Below are 24,241 nucleotides of genomic sequence, written 5' to 3'. Positions count from 1 at the left end.
CTAGGTGTAGAGAAATGTCAAAACGTCGATTAAGGGCGGCTTGTTTGACAAAATTTGAACAGTTCATAAATATTATTATGGAATGTAAATTTATTCAAATAACAAGTTGCGAATAAAGACCTCAATAACTAATTTACTTCTTTTTTAGTGTCGAAAAGTACATGCGGACTACCCATATATATATTAAAGTTGTTGACATTGTCAGTTTATTAGTATTTTTTTTAATTTAAAACGTCTGACATTAAGGAATGTCATTTCATAGAGAAATGCACCAGTGTTGCCAGCATACATCGATTTTGATTTTTTGCATTATCAATATCAGTCTGGATATCAATCGCAAAAAAATCGAGACCTACTGGAAAATTGGTATGAAATCATTGGTATTTATGCCTATCGATCCGACATTGTAAAGTTATCGATTTCTCCGAGCGAGACCAATTGCTATCAACTTTGCTTCCTTCGTCTTATCTTCTAATTTTTTCCCCACTGCCTTTAGTTACAGTTACCAGTAGAAATCTAGTGCTGTAGATGTCCCATAATTTTTTTTTAGTATAAAAGCGAATTCAATGTAAACATTGATTTGAATATTACACAATAAAAAAATAATGGCTTCCATTTAAAAAAAGGTTGAAATATTAAAAAAAAATTGCAGTTGGATCATACTTTAAAATGTTGAGAAACAACAGTCCAAATAATAATCCGCTATACAAAATTCATCCCTACGTCACTTGAGCTGCGTCGCCGGATCCACTTCCGATTGGACCCCATTGTTGGAACCTACACACCCCTAATTACAATCCCCTATCCCCGTCTCTTTCGCACTTATCCGCGCGTCTATTAAAATCCCATTCCCATCTCGCTCGCTCTGACAAAAGACAGGGATGACACAACGCGAAGCGGGCCAAACGGAACCGGTTCCTATTGCCGAGGAGCGAAGAGCGGGTTTCGTTTGAAACTGTGATTTCGGATTGAGGAGGGCGCTTTTGATGTCTGTATTGAAGGGGTGTAATTGGGGCAGTTAATTTCATTTGCGATCACGAGAGCTTTGATTTGTTCAGAGGCGTAAAAGATTCAAGTTTTTTTTTATTGAAATCACTTTTTATATCATCCTGACTTTAAATTGAAACGAAAAATAAAATTAATGGAATCGATTACTAATCTTTTTACAGCACAGACAAATAGTAATGCATTGCATTTAAAAAAATATATCGAAAAAATAGGAAGCTTTATCGTTTTTTTTTAAATATGTTTGACTTTCACTTTTCAAGGGATTTCTAGGTTATCATTTCAAATTATGTAGGACGGAAGGTGAATTCATATACTAATTTTGTTTAAGTGGGCAAATTTCAAAATTATATGGAAAATTGTAGTCGAGTTCAGACTTAGATATGAGCTATTGAATGGGGGAGGCAATTTTAGATAAGGCTTGATAATAAGATATTTGTTTAGGGAAAAAAGAACGAAAAATATGTGATCTAAAGTTCCCATTTCTAGACGTGAATTTTATAAAGGTGAGAAGGAATAGAACAATATCAAAATCTCATTTGAAAAAATGACGAAATTTCAAGAATGAGGAAATAGTTGTACCACGGTTTTGATATTGAGGTAAAGAGGGCACCCTTGTATTGACTATTAATGTGCCAATCTTCTGCCAAAACATTGCAGGATCTATATTTGAGAATGGAAAAATAATCGAGTTGGATGATGCTCCTTGTTTTGTCAAGGAATCCGCAATATCGTTACCCATGATACCAACATGTCCAGGAATCCAAATAAGTGATACGGTTTTTCCAGAGCTTTGAATGGAGGCTATCAGCACTCGAATAAAGCATACAAAGTGATCATCAGAACGAAGAAGGAATGATTTAAGTTTTTTTAGGGAGCTGAAAGAGTCTGAGAGAACGTAGAAATGTTTAAAACTTTTGGTTATTATTTACATTTGAGAGACTCAATTATTGCAATGTACTTTGCTGAAAATATTGAAAATTGGTTTGAAATTTAATTAAACTTTGATTATTGTGGTAAATGTTAATCCTTATACCACAGCTAGAAGAGTCTGGAGATTTAGAGCCAAAAAAGGAAAAAGTTGGGCCATTTAGATGAAATAATGTCATTGAACATATCGTTGACAGTACGGGAAGGTTTATCTTGTTTAGTTATTATTTTATTTGTTTTTTGCTACATGTCAATGAGTTATAAAACTCATTTGTTTATATTCAACAGGTCAGTGACTGAGTTGGCATCGCGTCTGGTTCCCACCTAGGCGTCGTGAGTTCATTTCCTCGTATGGCTAAATCCTCCATACTGACTTTCTGTAGTAAGAAAATATGACTGGATTTTTCGGATCAAACCAACTACTATTTTTAAACTCGCAATTATCAATGTTCACAAACACACACGAGCTATTTTATTTTTCCACACCTATCTGTAATAATTACTATAAATGGTCATATTTTTATCAAAAATATATAAATTCGGTTAGATAACTCGTACATTATCAGCTTTTAAATATAATTATTTTTGATCTTCAAACTGTTCGTACGCCCCTCGCCAGCTAATTGTGTGTATTGTTACCGAGTTAGCGAGCAGAAGTGAGACATAATTATTGTCGGCAAAAGTCCGCAATGTGCTCCTTCTAAAAGCGGGAGGAGCGATCTAAAAGTCCCGCAGCACAATTACTTTGCTTCCGATTCTTTTGAGAAACTGAACCAAAGGAAAATTCCCATATATCTGTAAAGTCCTTTGTCAATTTAATCATTATTATTTTTGTTGCTCATTTTAATACAATTTAAATTCCTTTGTGATTTTATTTCGTTTAGTCGTGATTGTGCTTTTTTATGGGACAATTTGACAAAATCATTTTTTGTTCGACAGTTAATGGTGTCTTTGAGATTTTATTTCTCACTGATTGAACTAAATAATGGCTGGGAGATGAACGGAAGATTAGTAAATTCTTGTTTTGTTGTTCTCTTTGCGAATCTTAATTTAATTGGTCTCCTTTTTGTGTCTCTTTTCTGTATAAAATAATATTTAATTTTTAGTTGAATAAATACGTTAAGCTGTTTGATTTACAAAAAGGTTAAGCCTAGGCTTAAATCGTAATAAACATCTAGTGACTTGGTCCGCCATACCTGGAATCGGATTTACAAGATAAAATTATATTTTAAATCTCCATAGCCTTGATGGAAATGCCAGAAACGATGCGTTCTTAAATAAGAGATAACCTAATAAATTCATGTCGCCTGATCTTAGGACCGGTTCTTTCGGGGAATTTGAACAATTCATCGAATTTCAATGTTAATTTGCCAGTTCTGTGAAAGATATTTTCTAGTTCTGTTATTATTTCAGTTCTGTCAAGGAACTAGCCTATAATGATATAATATCAGAACTTGAATATAACTTTCACAGAACTCGCAAATTAACGTTGAAATTTGATGAATTGTTCAAATTCTCCGAAACAACCCGTCTATGTTCAAGAAGGTTTTTTGAAGGCCTGGACACACAATTTTCCGTTTTAAAGAACAATTTTTTTTAGCAAATTTAATGTTTTGAAGAATAAATATAATAATAGTATGGAAGTACATAAACAAAAGAAAATTTCTTCGCCATGTTGAAAATGAGTAATATTCATACAATAAAATAATGTGAGCTTAAAAATTTGAAAATTAATGAAAATTTAATTGGATAGCGCATTTTACAAAATGGCTCATTTTGCAACTATATTACAAAAGGAATAAGTGGCTGCAATTTTCATAATTGAATTCACACAAATTGCACTAATTTGCTTAATTACCACTTTCCGCCGTTCCAGCCGGTTCAGTCTGTGCACTTTCCGCACGCTCCTCGCTAATGTGACGTAATCGTTCTAATTTAAACTGAATTGTTGCCATTTTCTGCCCCACAATGGGCTGTTTAATTGAATTTCCGTAATCGCAGCTAACCGGGCGTTTAACCGGGCGTTTAACGGGCCGTTTAGCCGCAGTGTAACTTCGCTCTAACTGGCCGGCTAATCGGGACTCATTGTGCAGTTGGCACTTGCATAATGCATCAGAAAGTACCTACAAATACTCCATAAGTTTGTCACACGTGTTTTAAGCTACGATCCTTTAAATCTTCCATTAAAAGCCATAACTATGTACGTTGATTTTACCAGCACTTTTAATTATCTAAACATTTTCAACTACAGGGTTTTCCAATAAGAGGTGTCATTTTGAATAGCCCGCTATTTTGGTAGATGTTACTTTTGAAGCTCTAATTTTTTGACATTTGACAAGTAGAAACTACGCCATTGATAAAAATGGAACGATAAACGCTTCAACAACGCATTGAAATTATAAAAATTCACTTGAGTGAATCAAATGCAAATCATCTTGAGTGATGAGGCCTATTTCCACCTCGATGGCTTCGTCAACAAGCAAAATTGTCGCATCTGGGGCTCGGAAAACCCAAGAGTTATTGTTGAAAAGACTCTCTATCCTCAACGTGTGACTGTTTGGTGCGGTTTAAAAGATGATTAATGATTTTTTATGGCCGGAATTGGATGGTATTGATCTGTAAAACGTTTACTTTCAACAAGACGGTGCTAGGTGCCACACAAGCAACGAAACCATTGATCTTTTACGATTGAATATCAAAATAACACCTCTTATTGGAAAACCCTGTACTACTAAGAAATTATATTGTTCAACCCCAATAGCTGCTTATTTGTCTTATTTATCTCTTAATGTTTTGGTCCCTGTTAATAATCTTTTTAGCTAGTGGTGCCTTTTTTTTTTTTTAACCTTCTTCGTACTGCAGATTTTATTTTTACAAATCCGTCATGTTTTTTTCTGTCACTTATAATTGACTGAGCGCGAGCGTAGCGAAGTTTGTCTGTCTGTAATTATATTTAATATTTGTTTCTATATTCCATATGTGGATAATCCTGTCAAGATGGTGGCCCTTTTGGAGAGCACCTTTTTATTCCTATAGAGTTCGCATGAGCATTACGAGCTGTCAAATCGGAATAATCAACGTTACGCTACTGGTATACTGTTCACAGAACTAGTAATATAATATTATCGCTATATTAGCATCAGTTTAACATTAAAAAATTACGGTAATCATTAAACACATATTATCATTTTTGATATATTTCTATTGGATTTAGGGGAGAAATTCCACCCCGTTCGCGCAGGCAAATAACATTTAATGGTCGGAGCTGAATTATATCCTCATTCATATGCAAATTCTCCGGAAGCATTGAACTCCATCGCCATCCGATATCACCATACTCCGTGCACTCATGCCCTCCTGTTACCGAAACGGAAATGCTGCAGTCAAAAAATGATTCAATTTCATATCATTTCATGACATAATATATTATGGTTTATACCAGAGAGAAATTATTGATATTAGCATTGATTTCAAAACGTTTTCCTGTACCTTTTAGTATAAATCAGTTTCTGCGATTCATTATTTTATAAACAGAAAACTATTTTATTAATATAACGATGTTTTGAATTATAATTAGTCTTAAATAGAAGAAAATCCTAGCTTTCTAGAAAGCGAAGTGTCAAGTTTAGTTCAAATTGGAACCAAGATACAAATTATTTTTGAGACTGGAATAAAATTTTTGTTAGAGATTTTGATAATATATTTATGTAAAGAAAATCGTTTATTTTTCATGAAAAGCTTCTAAGCTGCGGGAAGAGGGAAAAAATGTATGAAAAATTCCAAAACTACTTAATTTTTTACTATAATAATGACACCTCTCATTCGTAGTCTCAGCAAATACCCCCAAAAAATTACAAGCCGTTATAACTGCAATGACAACACAAAAATAAAATGACAATATTTTATCATCCACCACTTTGCATTCGAATCACTTCAAAAGATTGTCATACAAGATGGCTGCCAGGCAATTTACACTCATCCTAGATTTGGCTTCAATGCCATTCGTACAAAAATCGCACTAATGCTGTCCAGGGCTTTTTACGTCCAGGGGTTTTAGGTTGTTTGAAAGGAAATTTCATTATATTTATGTGATTTTTTAATTTCTGAACATACAATACAATTTATTTTTTTTGGAAAAAAGCCTTTGATTTTTAAATTAAAGTAAAAAATCCACTAGGCTTCGTCTAATTAAATATTTGAAAAACATGGTTGGTATTTTGTATTTTATTTAATAGCTCTGTGCTCATGATGGAAATTATAAAATACAAAAAAAAAACATTCTAATGGAAATTCCATACAGACGAAGCAAATGAAAAGTTCATGATATCTCACCGTTCGATAGTTAACTCTGCATCAGCAACAAACAGTTTTTATTATTATCTTAACAAAAGATGGAAAAATTGATAATTAAACAATGTTATGATTTTTTTAAATATTTTATTTTATTTACTAAACAATAAAAATAATAGATCCGTCAGTGTTAGGATTGTTTTATTGTTAGGTTAAGGTCAGAACACAAACCAAAACAAAAAAAGTTTAAAGAATAAAAATATATATCGGTGTTTAGTGGTACTTGTAATTCCTATGTTGAGTCATTCTATCATAGTTGATCACGTAAAAGTAGATAAAAGCACAAACTAATATATGGTATACGCCAGTCGCTGGAGCTCTCCTTGGTTGAGAGTATTTGTGCTGCCAACGCCAGTAACCTACAGGAAAAGTATATTTTTAGAAGAATGGTGTAAAAAATCGGGGACGTCCAAGGATTTAGAGAAAAAAAACAGTGTCAAACCAAAGCATTGTAAAAAGAATGATGAAACTTTCGTAGTTGTAGGTAAATAATTACCAAAAATATATATACCTCTGCTACAAGACCCCATAATCGCCCTAGGAGATTTGTTTCTTCTTTTGAACCAAGCGCCAAGTTCTCCCAACTTCACATCGCCAAATGGTATGTCCGGTTTTCCATAATACCTTGCCGGGTCATAAATGCCGTGAACGTTTGGGTTATACTCCTTGGGGTACCCTCCAAAGTTGGAAAACTGACTTCCCATCTCGAAACGATGAAATTATATCAAGAAACTAACAAAAAAACGCCGGTTTTATTGGTAAATAAGTGACAAAAGCGCAGTGAATGTTCTTTGTGTTTGACGTGATAAATTTTCTAATATGAAACAAAAGAGTGTGATCTTATTTAGTACGTTATTTTGAAATCGGAATAAGAATTGCCGAAGAAACGTGGATAGTTATTACTGATTTAAAATTATGTGGTAGGTACTTACTCACAACGGATTTTTTATAGTAAAGCTATCATTGTCGATAAAACAGATCTCAGTACACAATAGCGTTGGGAATGAGAACTACAAGTTATTCCAAATTTCAAATAATTTGGAAGGGATGATTTATTAGTTTACTTCTATTCAGTAAGATACGTTGAAGAATTCAGATTTCCACAACAGTATAATAATGTACAGTTATTTGATGATGTTGTACCGTATAAAAAAATATCTATCTCTTTCTAGGTGTGGTTCCAAAACAGGCGTGCTAAGTGGAGGAAGCGAGAAAAGGCGATGGGCAGAGACACCGCTGCATTCATGCATCCTGATCAAGGTAAAGAAAAAGATATTTATAATTTCGAAAAAATTATTATTTTAAATTCAAATGCGTTATTGATGGAGGTACTGAACAGGCGGCGGTAGCTGTGGTCAAGAATTATTTTCATAGAAAATCACGATTCAAACAGTCGGTCACTTATTTTTTTTTAATAATCGCAAAATATTCATAGTTTAGAAAAATGAGTAGGTATTGCCGATTTATTAAAATCCTGTTAAAAACGGGTCAACAGGCCGTTTCCTAATATTTTATTTTGAATTTACCGGAACACATGTTCACGCACCTGCGTTTAACCTGTTAATATGTAATGACGAAATATAATGATTTTAATGAACACGTGTTCCGATGTCGCGTTAATACACTCCTTTTTTAGTAAAAGTTCAACATAGAACCTATAAATTCATTCTTTTAGGGCCCGCAGTCCCGTTTTTAACAGGATTACGAATAACTTGAATAGATATTTAATAAATTAGAAATATTTCTGCCACTAAGTTTTTTCTTTGCACAATATCTTCTTTTACAGAGTTATGTTAGGTTAGGAAGTTGTATAAGAACGGGTTGTTTTAGATAATTTAAACAATTCTTCAAATTTCAATGTTAATTTTTGTGTTCTGTGAAAGATTATTTCTAGTTCTATCAAGCAACTAACCTACAATGATATAATAACAGAACTTGAATAAGACTTTCACAGAGTCCGAAAATGAACGTTTAAATTTGATAAATTGTTCAAATTCTGTGAAAAAATTCATCCTAAGAATATTGATGTTGATCAGTCAATCAAGAAGTTAATCAAATTTTTTACACCAGTTATATTATAATAATCCCCTTTCAACGCTCCAGTCATACGAGTGTACCAGTTCTAGCACTTAAACTAAGCCTAACTAAGGGTGGCCTCCCCTCGCGCCCCTGGGACATATCCGATGGTTTTGTGTTTTCTATTGCACGTCCCTGCTTTGCTAGTCAAACACCACGTAAGCCCGCATAATTAAAAAGAGATTTAGTCGAGTTAAGTGGCAGTTTGAATTTCAAATACAAATCAACAATTTTTTTGAATTTTGAATTCACCGATTTTTGAATTGTGTTAAGAAGTATGTGAAATGTCTTAATGATTTCATATTTCGTAAAGGAGGTCATTTATAGAAAAATTAACGCCTTTTTTATGTCCAGTGGCACCCGCTGGTAAATATGTAACCACGCATGTACTCGTAACCATCTATACGAAAAATTGTTTGCGTGATGAAATCATTTGTAAAGCTTTTTCTGTCTAGGATTTCCAATTTATTAAGGACTAGCTGTAAGGTTTTGACGCTGGGAATTCTAATGTACCGGAAAACTAGGCGCATTGTTAACGTGCAAATAATACTATTAATCATTAATATTGTCTTCAATATTTAAATATTACAATTTGAGGTTTTTCTCAATAAAGTTATTTCGAAAAATAAATATTCATTCTAGACTTGCAGAAAAGTCAACAGATGTCGCACATTAAAAATAAAAAATAAGATAGGTTTATATAAAAAGACGCTGTCTGGATTGCATTTAGTTCGGGTTGAATCTTGCGATCATACATAAAGATAGTTGCCAATAAAAATGTGCGGTGAAAAAATGAAGACAATATTAGTAGTTCTTATTCGAAGTATGATACAGTTAAAAGTGACCGAGGGGAATAGGGTCCCATTAGCTCAGTTGGTAGAGCACTGTCCCGGAAAGACAAGGGTCCTGGGTTCGTGTCCCAGATGTGACCGTTTCCTCTTCTGATTTTTCTGTTTCAGATTTTCGTTTAGAAATCACTAATATTGTCTTCAATATTTAAATAATATTGTATTGCAATAAGTGTTTGTTTCACTTGATCGTGCCGTGTCTTCCTTGGGCGTTCTAGATATATTCAATTTTTAACTTCTACGTCAAACATTCCCCTCACTCCTATTTCTTCGTTCATAACTTATGTATCATTTAACCACAAATGATTATATGATCCTTCTCTTTCTCTGGCATCCCAACTTTTTCCACCATTCACTTCATGTAGTATCATGAAATCAACACAGTTACTGTTAAAAACTACATTATGTGGACTTTAATTTGACTTCGTATCTCAATCCAGTGCAGAAATGATAATGCGTTAAATTTTTCTCGAGCGTTCCCGACTTATTCTGCTATTCAAACCACCCCTGTTGCTAATAAGAACAAACTTTTATTTTATCAGCGAAATCGGATGATCAGTACAGGAACACGTACGAGACAAAAAAATAGAAATATATAACTTGGTTAGCTTATAAACCACAGTGAAATATTTCATTGAAGAAAATCAAATTATTATCAACAACTCTCAACGAAAACAGATAAAGACACTGAAAATTAAAGGTAACGATAAAAACTAGGACTCGAACCCAAATCCTCTGGTCCAACCAATTGAGCCATTGATACCTTATTATTCGGCCATTTGTATCGATTTCATTGTATAATTTAAATAACTAACACCATCTTCAATAATTCCTAAATTTTTAGACAAGATCTTTTTAGTATGCTAGTATCTACTGAGAACAAATGTTTACGTTTGTTTACAAGATTTTTTAATGTTAAAAAAAAAAAAAATATATTTTTAAAAATTGTTGTTCGAGTAATTGTGTTTCAGTATAACTTAAAAAATGGGTTCGGTTGACGAAACAGTTTGACAATTTTTTTCTTTTTTACTTTTACTATCACGTAGAATTACCTCATGAAGCTAGTGCAATTTACCCTCGGACACCCTGTATTCTATGGTCGGTCACTTGTTCTAACGCCCCGCCCAAGCGTTAACGAATCCGTTAGCATTATTCCGTTAAGGGCGCCGTTATTAGGAATTTGGGGTGATTATCGAATGATTTCCTGATAAAGGCGATAATAATAATTGTATCCGCCATGATATTAAACCCATTAATAAATAAACAATTGGTCCGGCACTAATGTGTTTGTTTTTTTGGTGTAAGTAGTTTTTTAATCGAAGCCTCATAATTGGTTTGAAGAAATACATCCTTTTAGCAGTTTTTTATAATTAATATCATTCCTCATACGCACATTACAAATTTTAATTAGTTTTGTTTACTACCTTGGACAAAAAAAAACAAAAAATGATGACGCATTATCATATCTTCACAAGATGAAATAGATATTTTGAAGCTTTATAGCAAACGTTCAGAGTGGAAAAATACTTCACGTAAACACTAAATTACCGGAAGGTAATTCCGTTGGCTGAAGTGATGATTTTGAGATGTCAAACTTTGAAAACTTTTATTACTTATTCCCACTTGTTTATTTTTTACCATACTGGTTTCGTCTATGATGCCAACGGGCATCTTCAGTGCGAAGGTGCTCGTTGTAAGGTAAAAAGTTTTGATCAAAAAATTAATTTAAAAAAAATCCATTAAAATGAACTGTTTCAAAATTAGAAATGTATTTAAAAGAACTTCACAGACATAGAAATTAAAAATATGGAACACTGTGAAAATTTAATGACGAGAGAGCTCATAGTTCAATAGTGCAATAATAATTAAGGGAAATGGAATGAAAAGGGTTGGGAATCACCTCATTATCCAAATATTATTACAAAACGTCCTAGCGCAGTTAAATCTAATGGCGTGAAAACTGTCTACGGTGGTACGTTAAATCTTTCTTTTTCGAAGTTCGTAGAAAGAGAATTGATTATTTTTTATTCCAATAATTATTATCATGTTTCGTTTTCAAATGATTTTTCCCGTTCCATCATTTGCAAACTACCAGAATCAGCCATTTTATGACATTGATCAAACATCGAAAAAATTGTATTTCTCTGCTTCGAAATGTTACCAAAAGCTATTCACCCATACAGCCTTTAACGCACTCACACACATACACACAACATCTATACAACGATGTCCGAAAATTCAATTATAATTGCGCTCTATGAAGTTCGATAGAAAAATTGCCGGAGAATCATCTACGAGTATTGAATACAGAGTGTACGGAAACTCGTGTCTTGCATATCAATTTTATTCGTTTTTTTGTTGTATCTTTTTTATGTTACATATTTTTCGAAATATTCTATATTATATTAATATAAAGCGGTAGTTTTTGTATGCTCCTCTTCATTTTGCAAAATGTTTAGTATTTTTATTTTTCGATTAACTTAATGAGTAAATCCTCAAATTGTATTATTTGATAATTGAATACAGTATAATTAGTATAAACTAAATAAATATAAAAAATATACTCCTGTAGAGGTGAACGTGTAAATTGTGTGTTTAAAAATGTAGTGATGTGAACTAGGTTATTTCTCGTTTTAATACAGTAAATAACGCAATCACAAAGTGTTACGTAGTCAAACTAACTTTATTCCAGAAGGAATAGTATGGAGCAAGATAATTTTAATCAGATTAATTAATTGGGTTATTCCTATAACAACCAACAAAAAATAATATTTACGACACGGATTTTCGAACACCTTAGTTTGAATATAAACCCTTCCCCCACCAGGATTGTAATCCCAAACAATATTATCCTGAAATTTGATATTGGCGAACAATTTTTATTTACAAAAGGCTACACTGGTACTTGGAAAAGGTACAATAATTGAAACGCCGAAATGGGAACGCGTTTGAAGAGCATGTATGTCGGTATTTACGGCTTTGATTGGATTTCTCTCTCCGAGAACTTAATATCTATTTTTAATTGAATATGATTAAAAATATATTGAAAATGATTTAAAATATATTTAAACAAAAAATGGAATATGATTTAAATTACATTTAATAGGAATTTGAAGCATATTGAATATATTTTTAAAAAATGTCTTTTTTGGTAGTCTCAATGTATTACATGTTGTTGTCATCTTTTAACAAACAATACTATGTACTAACACTCTTGAACTTTGTGTTCCGGAACAATTTGTCACATTTGGACACAAAAACATATAAAGTACAAAAGTCTCGGTCAAAACATGGTGGCGAAGATTTTATTTTTTTAATTTTTTTTATTTTTTATTGAATAAATAGTTAATACATATCAACAAACAAGTCCTGCTAAGCCAACTGAATTGGCTTGTCAACAGGTGCTTAAAGTTTAGTTACATATACATTTTTATAAGTTATAATTTACATCTTATATCTACAGAATCAACAAATTTTTTCATACAATTTTTCAAACATTAAAGTTTTTTTTTTCCGATAGCCAATTTTTCACCATATATTTAACCTTATTCATAGACTTACATTGCTTTATAGTGTCAGGTAATAATTTAAATATCTTCGGTATGTTGTATTCAAACGTTCTCTGTCCGTATTTATTATTAAATTTCGGAACTATTAACCCGTCATTGCGCGTGAATCTAGTACTGTATTTATGTTCTAATTTTTCTTTATGCTGCGGGGTAAATATATTCTAAATTATGATCTTTTGCCATAGAATAGCCTTAACAGGTAAAATTTTGGCACTCTGAAAAAGCAACGGTGTATTATGTCTCTGTTTAAAAATATTAGGGACGACTAGTACTTTTACAATTGCGTTTTGTACAACTTGGACCTGTTTCAGATTGGTTATAGTAGTATTTCCCCATATGGTTAAGAGTTATGGTTTATGTGACAGATATTCCGTCTTCAACAGAATTAATCAAACTGAAATAGAACGACGTATAAATTATTTTAAAACTACTTACCGAAATAACGGGAATAGTTGAAATTTATTTTCAACCAGTTGTAAATATTCGAAGAAAATTATTCAAAATTTCCAATTACGCCTTTTATTGAAATATTTGCTACGGTTTAATATTCACGATTGGTTTGATTTCAGTGTAATTAATGAAGGAATTAACGTTATTGATAACTCAAGAGTATAACGTACTTAAATTGTTCGAAAATAAATAATTTAATATGAAACGGTGTAACTTTGTGCTATGATTTAATTTATTTCCACCTACTTACCGGTTTCAGTACATTACCTTCGTAAGGACAAATATAATATAATAACTCCCTCTATTTAATTAGATTTACGTCTGCCAACATTGTTTTGGCAATTTTCTTCATTTTTTTCAAACATCTTCGGATCTACCGGATCTGCCCTGATGATGGACACTGCAACGCTGTCCGAAACGTCGGCTAAAGAAGGAGTTAGCGCAACACGGCATAACACCCCAAAAACAAACAACAAAAATTTTCTTCTTCTTCTTTCGTATGATGGGGAGTCATCTAGTTCAGTGAGCCAGCTTACGGCCTCAGACGTCGCCCTGTGTACGTCATCGATCCCGCCGGGGAATGAACGCGGCGGGCATTATTTGACCACTGTTTGGTCTGCACTGCATCGCATTCACACATCGCTGACTTCTTAAGGCCCCACTAATGCCCCATCATGTGGGCACAGCGGCTGTGAGAGGATCTAATCCTATTGATGGTGGACCATAATTTACGAGGCAGTTAGAATCCAGGCTGTCAGTGGAGTCATTTCCACTCAACCTGTCTTTTGGATTGAGAGATAATCTTAAGGTCAATATAATTTTTTTGTTTTAAAGAAAGACAAACATTCCCGGATTCGGATAACCTGACAATATATGAACATCTCCTACTACCGCCACAGTAAGCAAAATATGTTGCTTGTTTTGTGATGGAGGACTTAACCAGCTGAGAAATCGAACACACTACGCCAGAGTGGGACCAAAACGCTATACCAACTCAGCCACTGACCGGTCTAGACTACTTTTATACTATTTACATTGTACATATTTTTACTGTGTAATTAAAATCAAATTGAGTTGAAATCAATTATTCTAACGATCTATATGTAAATGTAATTTACATACAACTTGAAGTCGTTAAATTCGTTGTGGTTTTAAATTTTAAATGTGTTATTCTGATATTTTACACAGTTAAAAGACATTAGCGGCATTAAACAGAACTAACGATTTAAAAATGTCTCGTTTTTACATAAAAAACACACCACCAGCCCGATAAGGTTAGCATGAACACTGAAATAATTCCTTAAATAATAATAAGATATAAATATATTTGAAATAGGACAAGGCAGGTAATGGCACCAAACGACTTTCAAATGAGTATAATTAAATAAGGAATTAGTTTTACCTAGTACCTAAAGACTGTTTTACAAACATATATGTGTTTTACAATACACATTTACGTATTGCTTACTAATCGTCAAAAAATGGCAACACCTTTAGCATAAATACTATCATTGTAGATCACATAGAAGCATTTTCATCATTTGCCTTTGTAGTTTTAAGAGGTTCCTAAGCTTTTTGAACCATTGCCTACTTTTAAAATGTATATTCTTCACTGCCGTCCCCCAACAACCACAGCCCGTACAAAAAAAGCACCACCGGTGAAAATTTTACAATTTTGACAATTCAATAAATGTATATTTATTGAATTTTTTTTTTTTATAGTGAATACCTCACAAGAGTCACAACTGCTCCCGTCTGGAGCCAGTGAGACTATGGCATCCCCAATTGGGGGATGTTGTGAGGCTGAAGGTAAGTGGGTAAGGGAAAGAGGAAGATGGGGAAGTACCTGGCTATTCAGATCTAGTCACTAAACACGGCTAAATGGTGGTCTTACACCAGGGCGATACTGGTAGTATCTTCCACTCTGGAACGTGCCGCAAATATACTATATATTATTTTAATTAATTAATTGTGAAATAACACAAATTAATCAAATAAAATTTATTTGCGCACGCCGGGTTCGAACCCGCGACCTTCGGAATGGCAGTTCAATGCGTTACCACTGGACTATGCCGGCTGTCAATTGTCGAAGGTTGTTGAAAAGTTGTTGAAGTTATATTTTGAATTTTGTGAAAGGTAATTTTTTTAATTTTTCACAGATTTATAACCATGATATCATACAAGTATTTATATGAGGTTGTCAATAACCTAATATTCGGCTAGAACTCGGACGGGCAGTGTTTGATTCTCGCATAACGGGTACTGACACACTATCGTTTTAATTGCAATAAATCTTATTTTACAAGCAATAATTGTTCGCCTGAAACACTCTCATCCACATTGAAAAATCTCCTGATAAAAGATACATGACGCCAACGGGACTTTATTGCTTGTAAAATAATTGTTACCCTTTGTGCTATGCATAAAAAAATCTTAGTTTACCAAAACATAATAATAAATCTTATGGTGATAAATAATATAGCATTTTTGTTATGTGTGTAAGAAATGTTGATAAATTAAAGTAATGAATTTTTAAATAGAAAACTGCAACAAAATGCATTCAATGATATATTCGTCTAGTGAGGCAGGTTTTTCCAACGCTAAAAATTAATATAAAGCATATGCTGTAATACACGTCTCATATATAATTATACATATTGTACATTACACTTCAACACACGTTTCAACTAGAAAATAAGTGAAAACAAAGATTAAATATTTAAACCTCAAATCATACTCAATAATCGCACCTTAAATTTCATAAATACACCGGATATAAGGGGTGTTTTTCGTCATTTATTTGCCCTCAGTGCATTTAGAGTGATTACCACCCCCTCATTTAACAACCTAACCACCCCCTGTCTTTCTACTACTAAGGGTAGTGTCCGTAGTGGGTAGAGGGTTGTGAGGTACCGAACCCACTGCCATTACAATCGCATTACCATTTTAAAAGATACAGATCGCTGACATGTTTTTAGTTACACGTGTTTTTTCCAAACTTAAACATGAGCTGTTTATATTAAACAGCCGGTATAATGCTTATTGAATCATGCTCAAAACAACACCAAACAGGGTGCGATTAAAAATATATGACAGACAAATTAAAAATGAATTAATAATTAAACATGTAACATTGATACCACTTACGAGTGTAAAGCCAGGTTTCTAGTACAACTGTGCCCCTCATAGTTGTATTCCAGCTTGGTAGGTAGGTATTTAACAAGTGATGTCAGAAGAACATCAATGTACGTTTGTTTGAAATTAGTTACAAAAATGACACCACATTTCTTTTCAAAATTATAAATATCTATCTAGAATCTTCCCTCTTGGCCACAATCAAATTCCATCGTGATAAATTAGTATTTATAGCTAAGTTATTACGAATCTCTTCATATAATTGGTAATCCGGTTAAATATGGGATTACAGACCCCTATCAAACAAATTAAAAGGCCTAATAATGCACGAATTAACACATTCAGGAACTGAATTAGAAAAAAATATTTTGCACGGCGAAAAATTACTAATTTTAAATATTGCTAATTTATTAAGAATCTCTTAAAATTTATTGTAATTAGGTTTAAAACGGTTTACAGGCCCTTAACGAATGAATTTATAGGTTTTTTAATGAATACTGTGAAAAGATTCTTATTAATTTAAAGCAATATTTATATCAGTAAGTCCGGTTAAAAACGGGATCGCAAACCCCTAACAAACGAATTAAAAGGTTTCCTAATAAACTTTTAGTGAACCACGAATATATTATGACGATGTCGGAACACATGTTCATAAAAATCTTAATATTATCGCATTTTGTCATTATATCATATCAAGGCAATGTAATTGCATGACACGGGTTCTGACATATTAAGAATTTACTCAAGATTTTCAGAAAACGGTCTGCAATCTCGTTTTTAACTGAATTTCAAATAATTTGAAGAGATTCTAGCAATACTAATTTTACTCAGTTTTCCCGGGTATATAAGATGAGCGGGATGAGAACCAAAGTTATGCATTTAATTATTCTTAAAGCTGTGACTGTGTGTAAAATTTTAACAAATTACTGTTTAAATATTTTGTCGTCCTGTATGCAGGTTGCTTCAATATATCTCTTCCTTTCCCCAATAAACAAAACAGTGAAGCATCATTTCAGTATTGATTTTGCAATTAAATTATCAGGCTCGATCTGTTGGGGGTATGATGGCTTACACGTCATTAGCGACGCCACTGGACTTTACATGTTCATATTGGAAATAGAGACGGAGGTATATCTTTATTTCTGCACTTAATTACCTGAGGTACTTGTACCTTGGGTTTAAAATGAAAGATATTGCACAAAACAGTTAAAAAAAATGTTGTGAGGCTGGTGAAAGATGAAGGGAGAGCAGAAGACTGGCAAAATGAAGTACTATTAAGACATTAAACATACCTAAAGTTATAAAAAGTGTAGATAAGTAGGTACCTAATATTGCGCGACTTTTTGATTGCAGAAATCGCTACCACTCAGAAATTAACGGATTATTTTTAACGTGGATACAATGTCGCTACGAAAATAATTGTCAAATTAGTTGGTTCCTAGTTATATTTAAACATATTGTCAGATGAATAATTGTGGAGATATTTTTTTCAGATATTTTAGACAGAAAAAAACGTAAATGTATTTTATAAATGTATTACATGTATTCAAAAATAGTATATTACAACAAAAGCATTAGCCGTTCATCTTACAAGGGAATTCCTGTGTCAAGATGTGGTGCTTCACAGCCTCACCTCCCTGAAAGCCTTTATTTCTCAAAGATTATCATTATTTCGCGTCATTTTTACTGTAAAAATATAAATATTAGTGTTTTTTTTAATTAACTTTACTATTATTTATTAACTAAGTGTACATAAATATATATACAAATACACATTTTTTAAAATTCACCCTAACAATCCACAAATCCCCTAGCAATGCCGGGTACATGTCAGCCAGTAAACTTATGAAAAATGGTATCTCAAAGTTGAACCAATCCGAAAAATTTGATTAATCACCAAGATCACCCCCAAAGCGAGAGAATTAAAAATAATTTAAATACTGCTAAGAGAACGACAAACAAATCGTGTATATATTATTAAAATGATAAAAACTAACTTTATTACATTTGAATTTTTAACAATCAATATCCACCGATTTCTGTATTAACCAGTGATTTTAAACTTTCGATCAGTGCGCATAAAAATGAAATAATTACGTTAATGCAACAGAACATGACAGGGTAGGTACTGTAAAAAATAAATCAAGTATTACAAAGAATAATGGCATGAAATGCATGTAGGGAATGTGTCTCCTAATTGCTCCGGTATCTGATTAACTATCGGCAAAAGCTTTATTTATAACCTGATAGATCAAAATGTTTCAATATAAATAGGTACTTAATTGAGGGTCGTTCAAAAAGCTTTCCGTGCGAAAATAATATAAAAGTTGTAGGATATACCCAGATTGTACCCAGTAACTAATTCAATTATTTTGTTTAGCCTTTTTGTTTTACTTGTTCTATATCCTTTAAGTATTTTTTTATTAATACGAAATAATTTTAAGTACGTGACGACTTATACAAAATTACCGTTTTTAAGTTTGTTATAGTAAAGCGCACTTTGACAATATGATACGGAATGACACTAAACTGCGGTATATAAATGCGATGGTATTATTATTATCATTATTAATATTATACTGTTTGTATGCATTTTTAAGAAAATCTGAATAATAAAATAGGTATTCCTTTTATTACGTCTCTCAATGAATTTGGGATCTTTTAGATTTAAAACATGCAGGACAAAATGTTAAGGATAATATATTGATATTTAATCATTAAAGCGACTCTGAAACGAAAAAATGAAACATAAAATACAGAAAAAGATTTAGTCGCATCCAGGAATTTATTGAGCCCAGAACATCTTCCTTGCTAGGGAAGTGCTTTGACCACTGATTTAACTGAACCCAGGACATCTTCCTTGCCGGGGAAGTGCTTTGAACACTAAACTAATTGAGCCCAGAACACCTTCTTTGCTAGGTAAGTGCTTTGACCACTGATTTAACTGAACCCAGGACATCTTCCTTGCCGGGGAAGTGCTTTGAACACTGAACTAATTGAACCCAGGACATCTACCTTGCCGGGGAAGTGCTTTAAACACTGATGTAATAGAACCAAGGGCATCTTCCTTACAGGGGAAGTGCTTTGACCACTGAACTAATTGAACCCAGGACAGCTTCCTTGTCGGGGAAGTGCTTTGACAACTGATGTTATTTTACCATATCAACTCACGTCATTTTGTGTTTCATTTCAGACTGAGAACATTCCACTATTTTTATTTGCTGTTATCTTTACGTATTTTCGTTAATTTAGAAAAAGCTTTGCTAATCACGACACCACAACTCACTATTTGATTGATTTTACTATTTCAGACAGCAGATTTATGCCATAATAAAGTCAATATAACTCTTTAATTTGGGTTAATAATTTACTTTGTGTTCTATTTCTAGGTTTTATTTTTTTTAATCAATTCATAGGTTTACTGTGAGAAAGAGACAGTCGTTCGAACTCAATTCTTCATAAATGATAATATTATAATTTTTGGTAATAAATAGTTTTTTTTTAAATGGCAAACTTTTATTTCACCTTTAATCCCTCTGCACATTAAGTCAATTTTATGAATAATTACTGGGAAAACATAGGTCGTGATCAGCGCAGACAGTGGCGGTCCGTGGTCAGGACACGAAGGAGCTAATGCGATCATTCTGAAACATTCTTTTAATGAGTCACGAACCGCCAATGATAATATGGAAACACATTTGCCATTAATAGAGAAATAAACTCGCGTTAGATAGTTGCACATTCGGTGTCAGAAGGGATTAATTGATTTCGTTTGTATTTTAGATCGATAGATTGGGGTGATTAGACAGTTTTAATGGTGATGTTTAGTTTTTAGCTTAATTAACAGTGTTTTCACTGTTAAATAATTGGAAATATTAATACTTGTTTATTACAATAGCAAAAAATGCAGGCGTCTCGAAGTTCCTACATATTTTGCATTTCAAGTATATTAGGTCAATTTTACCCCTAGATGTTAAGGATTTCTCAAAACCTTTTTTCTTATCAAAGAAAGAAAATGTGCAGACAACGGGGTGATTTCTTATTTTATGCGGTAAAAATTGTGTTTCAAGCTCGATAGTTCATGATGGTAATGTAGTTGCTAACTTATAACACTTCGAATAAGAAATTCCTGTGAACATATTATAACTAAGTCTTTAATCCGGTAAAGTTAAAAGATTTCTGTTGTATAGTAAAGATTAGGCTAAAAAAGATTAAATTATTTGAAACTCGTAAGAATTTAAGACCTTGTATGTACCAACATACCTTTGTTCTTAATATTTGATAGAATTTATAAACTAAATTTTTTTAAACTTTTTTTTTGTAATAGATAATTTTACCTGAACCTATTTTTAACTTTTACAAATGTTTTTGAAAAATGGGTTATTTACCGTAAGCCGGGGTATTTTTCAAGTAAAAAAAAGTTTATCACTTTAATTTAATTTTTTAATAAAACAGTTTTTTTTAACTCTGTGAGTAGGTCGAATTATTTGGATAATGGCAAGATGATATTAGCTATAAACAAGATCTTTTTGTTAATTAATTATGAAATAATGTTTTTGCTAATGCAATAAAAATATTTAAGACACGTCTAAGAGTCATTATTATTCCTTCTTTTCAAAGTTCTTCGCAAAGTTTCCCCGTAAGATGCAATGTAATTTAATTAGAAGATAGGCCACCAAAATGGTTCACACCGTTGAATGGCAAATGGTTTACGAAAGGTAATTTAAAAAAAAATCTAATTTGTTTTTTTTTTTGCTTGTCCACAGGAGTACCCGACTTCGCTCTACACGCACAGCTATCCATGCCGCCTTCAGATCCCTTTTGGCCAGGACTTGGTTTCCCCCACATGTTCGCTGGTCTCCATCCAAACCCAGCAGCCCTGGGACTCCCATGGTCACACCAAGAGAACAAAGCACCTCCTCAATTCTCCGTACCGTCCTTCCACGCCCTGCTCTCCCAATACATGATGGCCGGAGGTGGCAGCATCCCAATGCCACCAGGATTCCCTCAGATACCTGGTTTCCCAGGATTCCAACACGTTCAAGACCAGATTCCTAACTCTGCACCTTCGAGATCCATAAGTCCTGACGACGCGAGAGGAAGCTCGAGATCCCCTAAGTCTCCAGCTCGAAGCGACGACGGGAGTCGATCCCCCACTCTTCAGGATTCTGGAGAAGAAACAAGGAAGAATAGTATAGATGCGTTGAGGATTAGAGCGCAAGAACACTTGCTGATGAGTGGTGGTCAACATCTCATTTTAAAATCCAAAGTTCAGACATAAGAAAATTAACAAAACATTTATAATATATATGTATTCAATTTATGTAAAATTCTATAGTATTACAGTACAGCGTTAAATACGCGCTGTGAAAGTGTAATCGCGTGGAGCCACACGGAGAAAAATGAGTATTTCTAATATAGATATTAAAAATCTCACTATTAGGATTATCAATAATTTGATTCAAGAGATTCTAAATTAAATAGCAATACTTATTTTTCTCCGTGCCATACTCCTTTGTACTTAACATCCCTTACTGGTTTCGGACAATTTAGATGGCATACAATCCAATAAATAACATTGTATGTTCGTGGCTGTAAATGATTTATTATTACATCTCTGTGAAGTTTTAACTTCGTGTGTACCTACTCTTCGTATAAATTAATATACAATCTGTAGGTAATAGATTAAATGATTTCAAAAATCACTTCTGCAAGACCGAATGTTTATAAAAAAATAGACACAGTTTTGTAAATGGATTCCTTTATCACTAAATGTAGAATGTAGTTTGTATCAATATCACTTATGGAACCGTGTTTATTTGAGGTTTCATTACAAATTTTGAGCAAGTTGTAATATTTTCACTGAATTATCACGATTAAAATTATATTTAATAAACAGTTCCAAACCAGTATTACTTTGACCATTTTGAATTCCGAATAGAAAATGTTTTTTAAAATTTTATTATTTATTACAATTTAAATAATTTATTAAGATTATTTTATTTTTCTTCTATCCTTGATTGGCTGTGCTCAGCGTGATGTTAATTTAGTTGTATTATATGTTTATTTATTTTTAAGTTTTCAATTTGTATAAAAATGTATTTTATGAAATAGCGTAAGAAATTTAGTATGTAATGCTAATTATGTAGAGAGATTTTTAGTTTTCATCAGAATAATGATGAAGAAATTTATCAGATTAAAGTTAAAAAAATAAGAATGATCAATGACTATAATATTCTTTGCTACCTCGGAATTCTCGCTAGTCAATTCTGTTCCGAAAAAAGCCTAAAGCAAAGTCGTGACATCAAAAATGCTGAACTAAATAAAAACGTATACTTGTTTTTGTCAATAAAGTAATTTTCTGTTATACCTATACACATTATCTAAATATGTAAAAATGAATATTTTCTTCCAGAAGAAGATAATACTAATAAATCTAAATAATACAGGAAACAGAACAATAGCCAGTAAAAATAAAAAGATAACGGGACAACGTCTTTAACCACACGATCATTGGAACCTAATTGTGATACGATGTTTTTTTCAATCTCATATTTTAAATTCGGAATTAACAATATTACCTTGCAACTATTGTTTCCCACAATTTTTGCAGTTGTCATTTAAAACTTTTTTAAAGTTTAAATAAATTGTTTTTCAACATTGATAGTGTCTCGAAAAAACATATCTGATTTATATTTTTCTTTGTTTTGTTCTGTTTCATGTTTCGTTAAGATTTATTGGTATTATCTTCTTCTTCAATGATATATTATATTGATGAGATAAGATATTAAAAATAAGTTATTTCAATTGTATTAGGTATACTTTCGTTTAACAACATATCAATCAAAATTTTGGATATTGCAAAGTGTTAAAAAATACGTGTATACATTTTGTATAGCCTCTTAAAAAAATTCAATACGAATATGTACAGGCAATTTTAACTGTATGTAGATTTTCATGTCTTGTATTTTAATAAGCCTTCATTTTGAATTTGGTTTCAATTTTAAAATAAATTAGTTTACATGTAAAGTTATTTGACAATAAAGGACTTATAAGAATTGAAAAAATAAGTCGTAATCAATTAGAAGTTAGAAATGTGAGTATTTTTGCTGGTTTTAAAAAATGTTACTTTAGGAAGGACATGCAAATATGCAAAAAAACTTAAAACAAAACTTTTGAATGAAAAAAATCTTAAATTTAAAAATTTATTCATTGTGATTGTGAATAATAAAAATGTCACAAATAATTAATAAAATATTTTCTTTGTTTAATAAATATTTAGCAATTTTATGAGATTACAGATTTATCTCATTCCAAAAATATACATTTTTTGTACATAGTTTTGCACGATTTGTTTATTTATTTATCTTATTATGTACGTCTTATTATAATATTATTGATTGTGTGTAGAAAATTTATAAAACTTAAACATGTGTAATGAATTTTGATTGAATAGTAAACGTTATAAAATACAATGTTATAATTAAATATTATAATCATTAAATATAGACAAATGATTCGATTGAAAAACTGTGTTTTTTTCCGTGCTAATTTTATAATTTCTATTTTTTTTACCTACTAAAACCTGAATCAACGAAAATTTTTTAATGATACTTTTGAACAATCAAAAAGGTGCTTAAAATGATTAAATCTATTTTGATTTTTTTAATCTCTGAGATTTTTTTACACAAGTGCTTGAAACGCAACAAAAAACACTGTTTAACTGATTGTTACGGATTCCAGTGCAGATTTTACTGGGTGAGGCATATTGTAGCGTTTATCAAGGATGGGAGATGATATTGATCACAAATATCACAGATAACGAATAAACTGAAAATGATATTGATCTTATTCTATAACACATTTTTAGTGTGGGTT

At 32.1% G+C, this 24,241-nt stretch overlaps 2 protein-coding genes across 2 annotated transcripts in view; one reads left to right on the top strand and one right to left on the bottom strand.

The window, feature by feature from the left end:
* The window catches only part of hbn (aristaless related homeobox homeobrain), a 52,647-nt gene extending 31,003 nt beyond the window's left edge, over positions 1-21,644 (top strand). Inside the window, exons 3-4 of the mRNA XM_089646557.1 lie at positions 7,458-7,545; positions 21,130-21,644. Coding sequence (XP_089502683.1) covers positions 7,458-7,545; positions 21,130-21,644 — 603 coding nt within the window. The remainder of the gene's footprint in view (positions 1-7,457; positions 7,546-21,129) is intronic.
* LOC149412161 (putative ATP synthase subunit f, mitochondrial) lies at positions 6,497-7,081 on the bottom strand. Its single transcript, XM_089646558.1, has 2 exons — positions 6,797-7,081; positions 6,497-6,644 (listed from the first exon to the last, which is right to left on the bottom strand). The coding sequence occupies exons 1-2, from the start codon at positions 6,987-6,989 to the stop codon at positions 6,499-6,501; spliced, it is 339 nt and encodes a 112-aa protein (XP_089502684.1). The 5' UTR covers positions 6,990-7,081; the 3' UTR covers positions 6,497-6,498.
* Positions 21,645-24,241: the final 2,597 nt, after the last annotated feature.

The sequence above is a fragment of the Hesperophylax consimilis genome, chromosome 24 (genome assembly GCF_061612785.1).
Source record: "Hesperophylax consimilis isolate HC1 chromosome 24, BYU_Hcon_1.0, whole genome shotgun sequence".
Taxonomy (NCBI): domain Eukaryota; kingdom Metazoa; phylum Arthropoda; class Insecta; order Trichoptera; family Limnephilidae; genus Hesperophylax; species Hesperophylax consimilis.
This window is presented reverse-complemented; position numbering and strand designations above follow the sequence as displayed.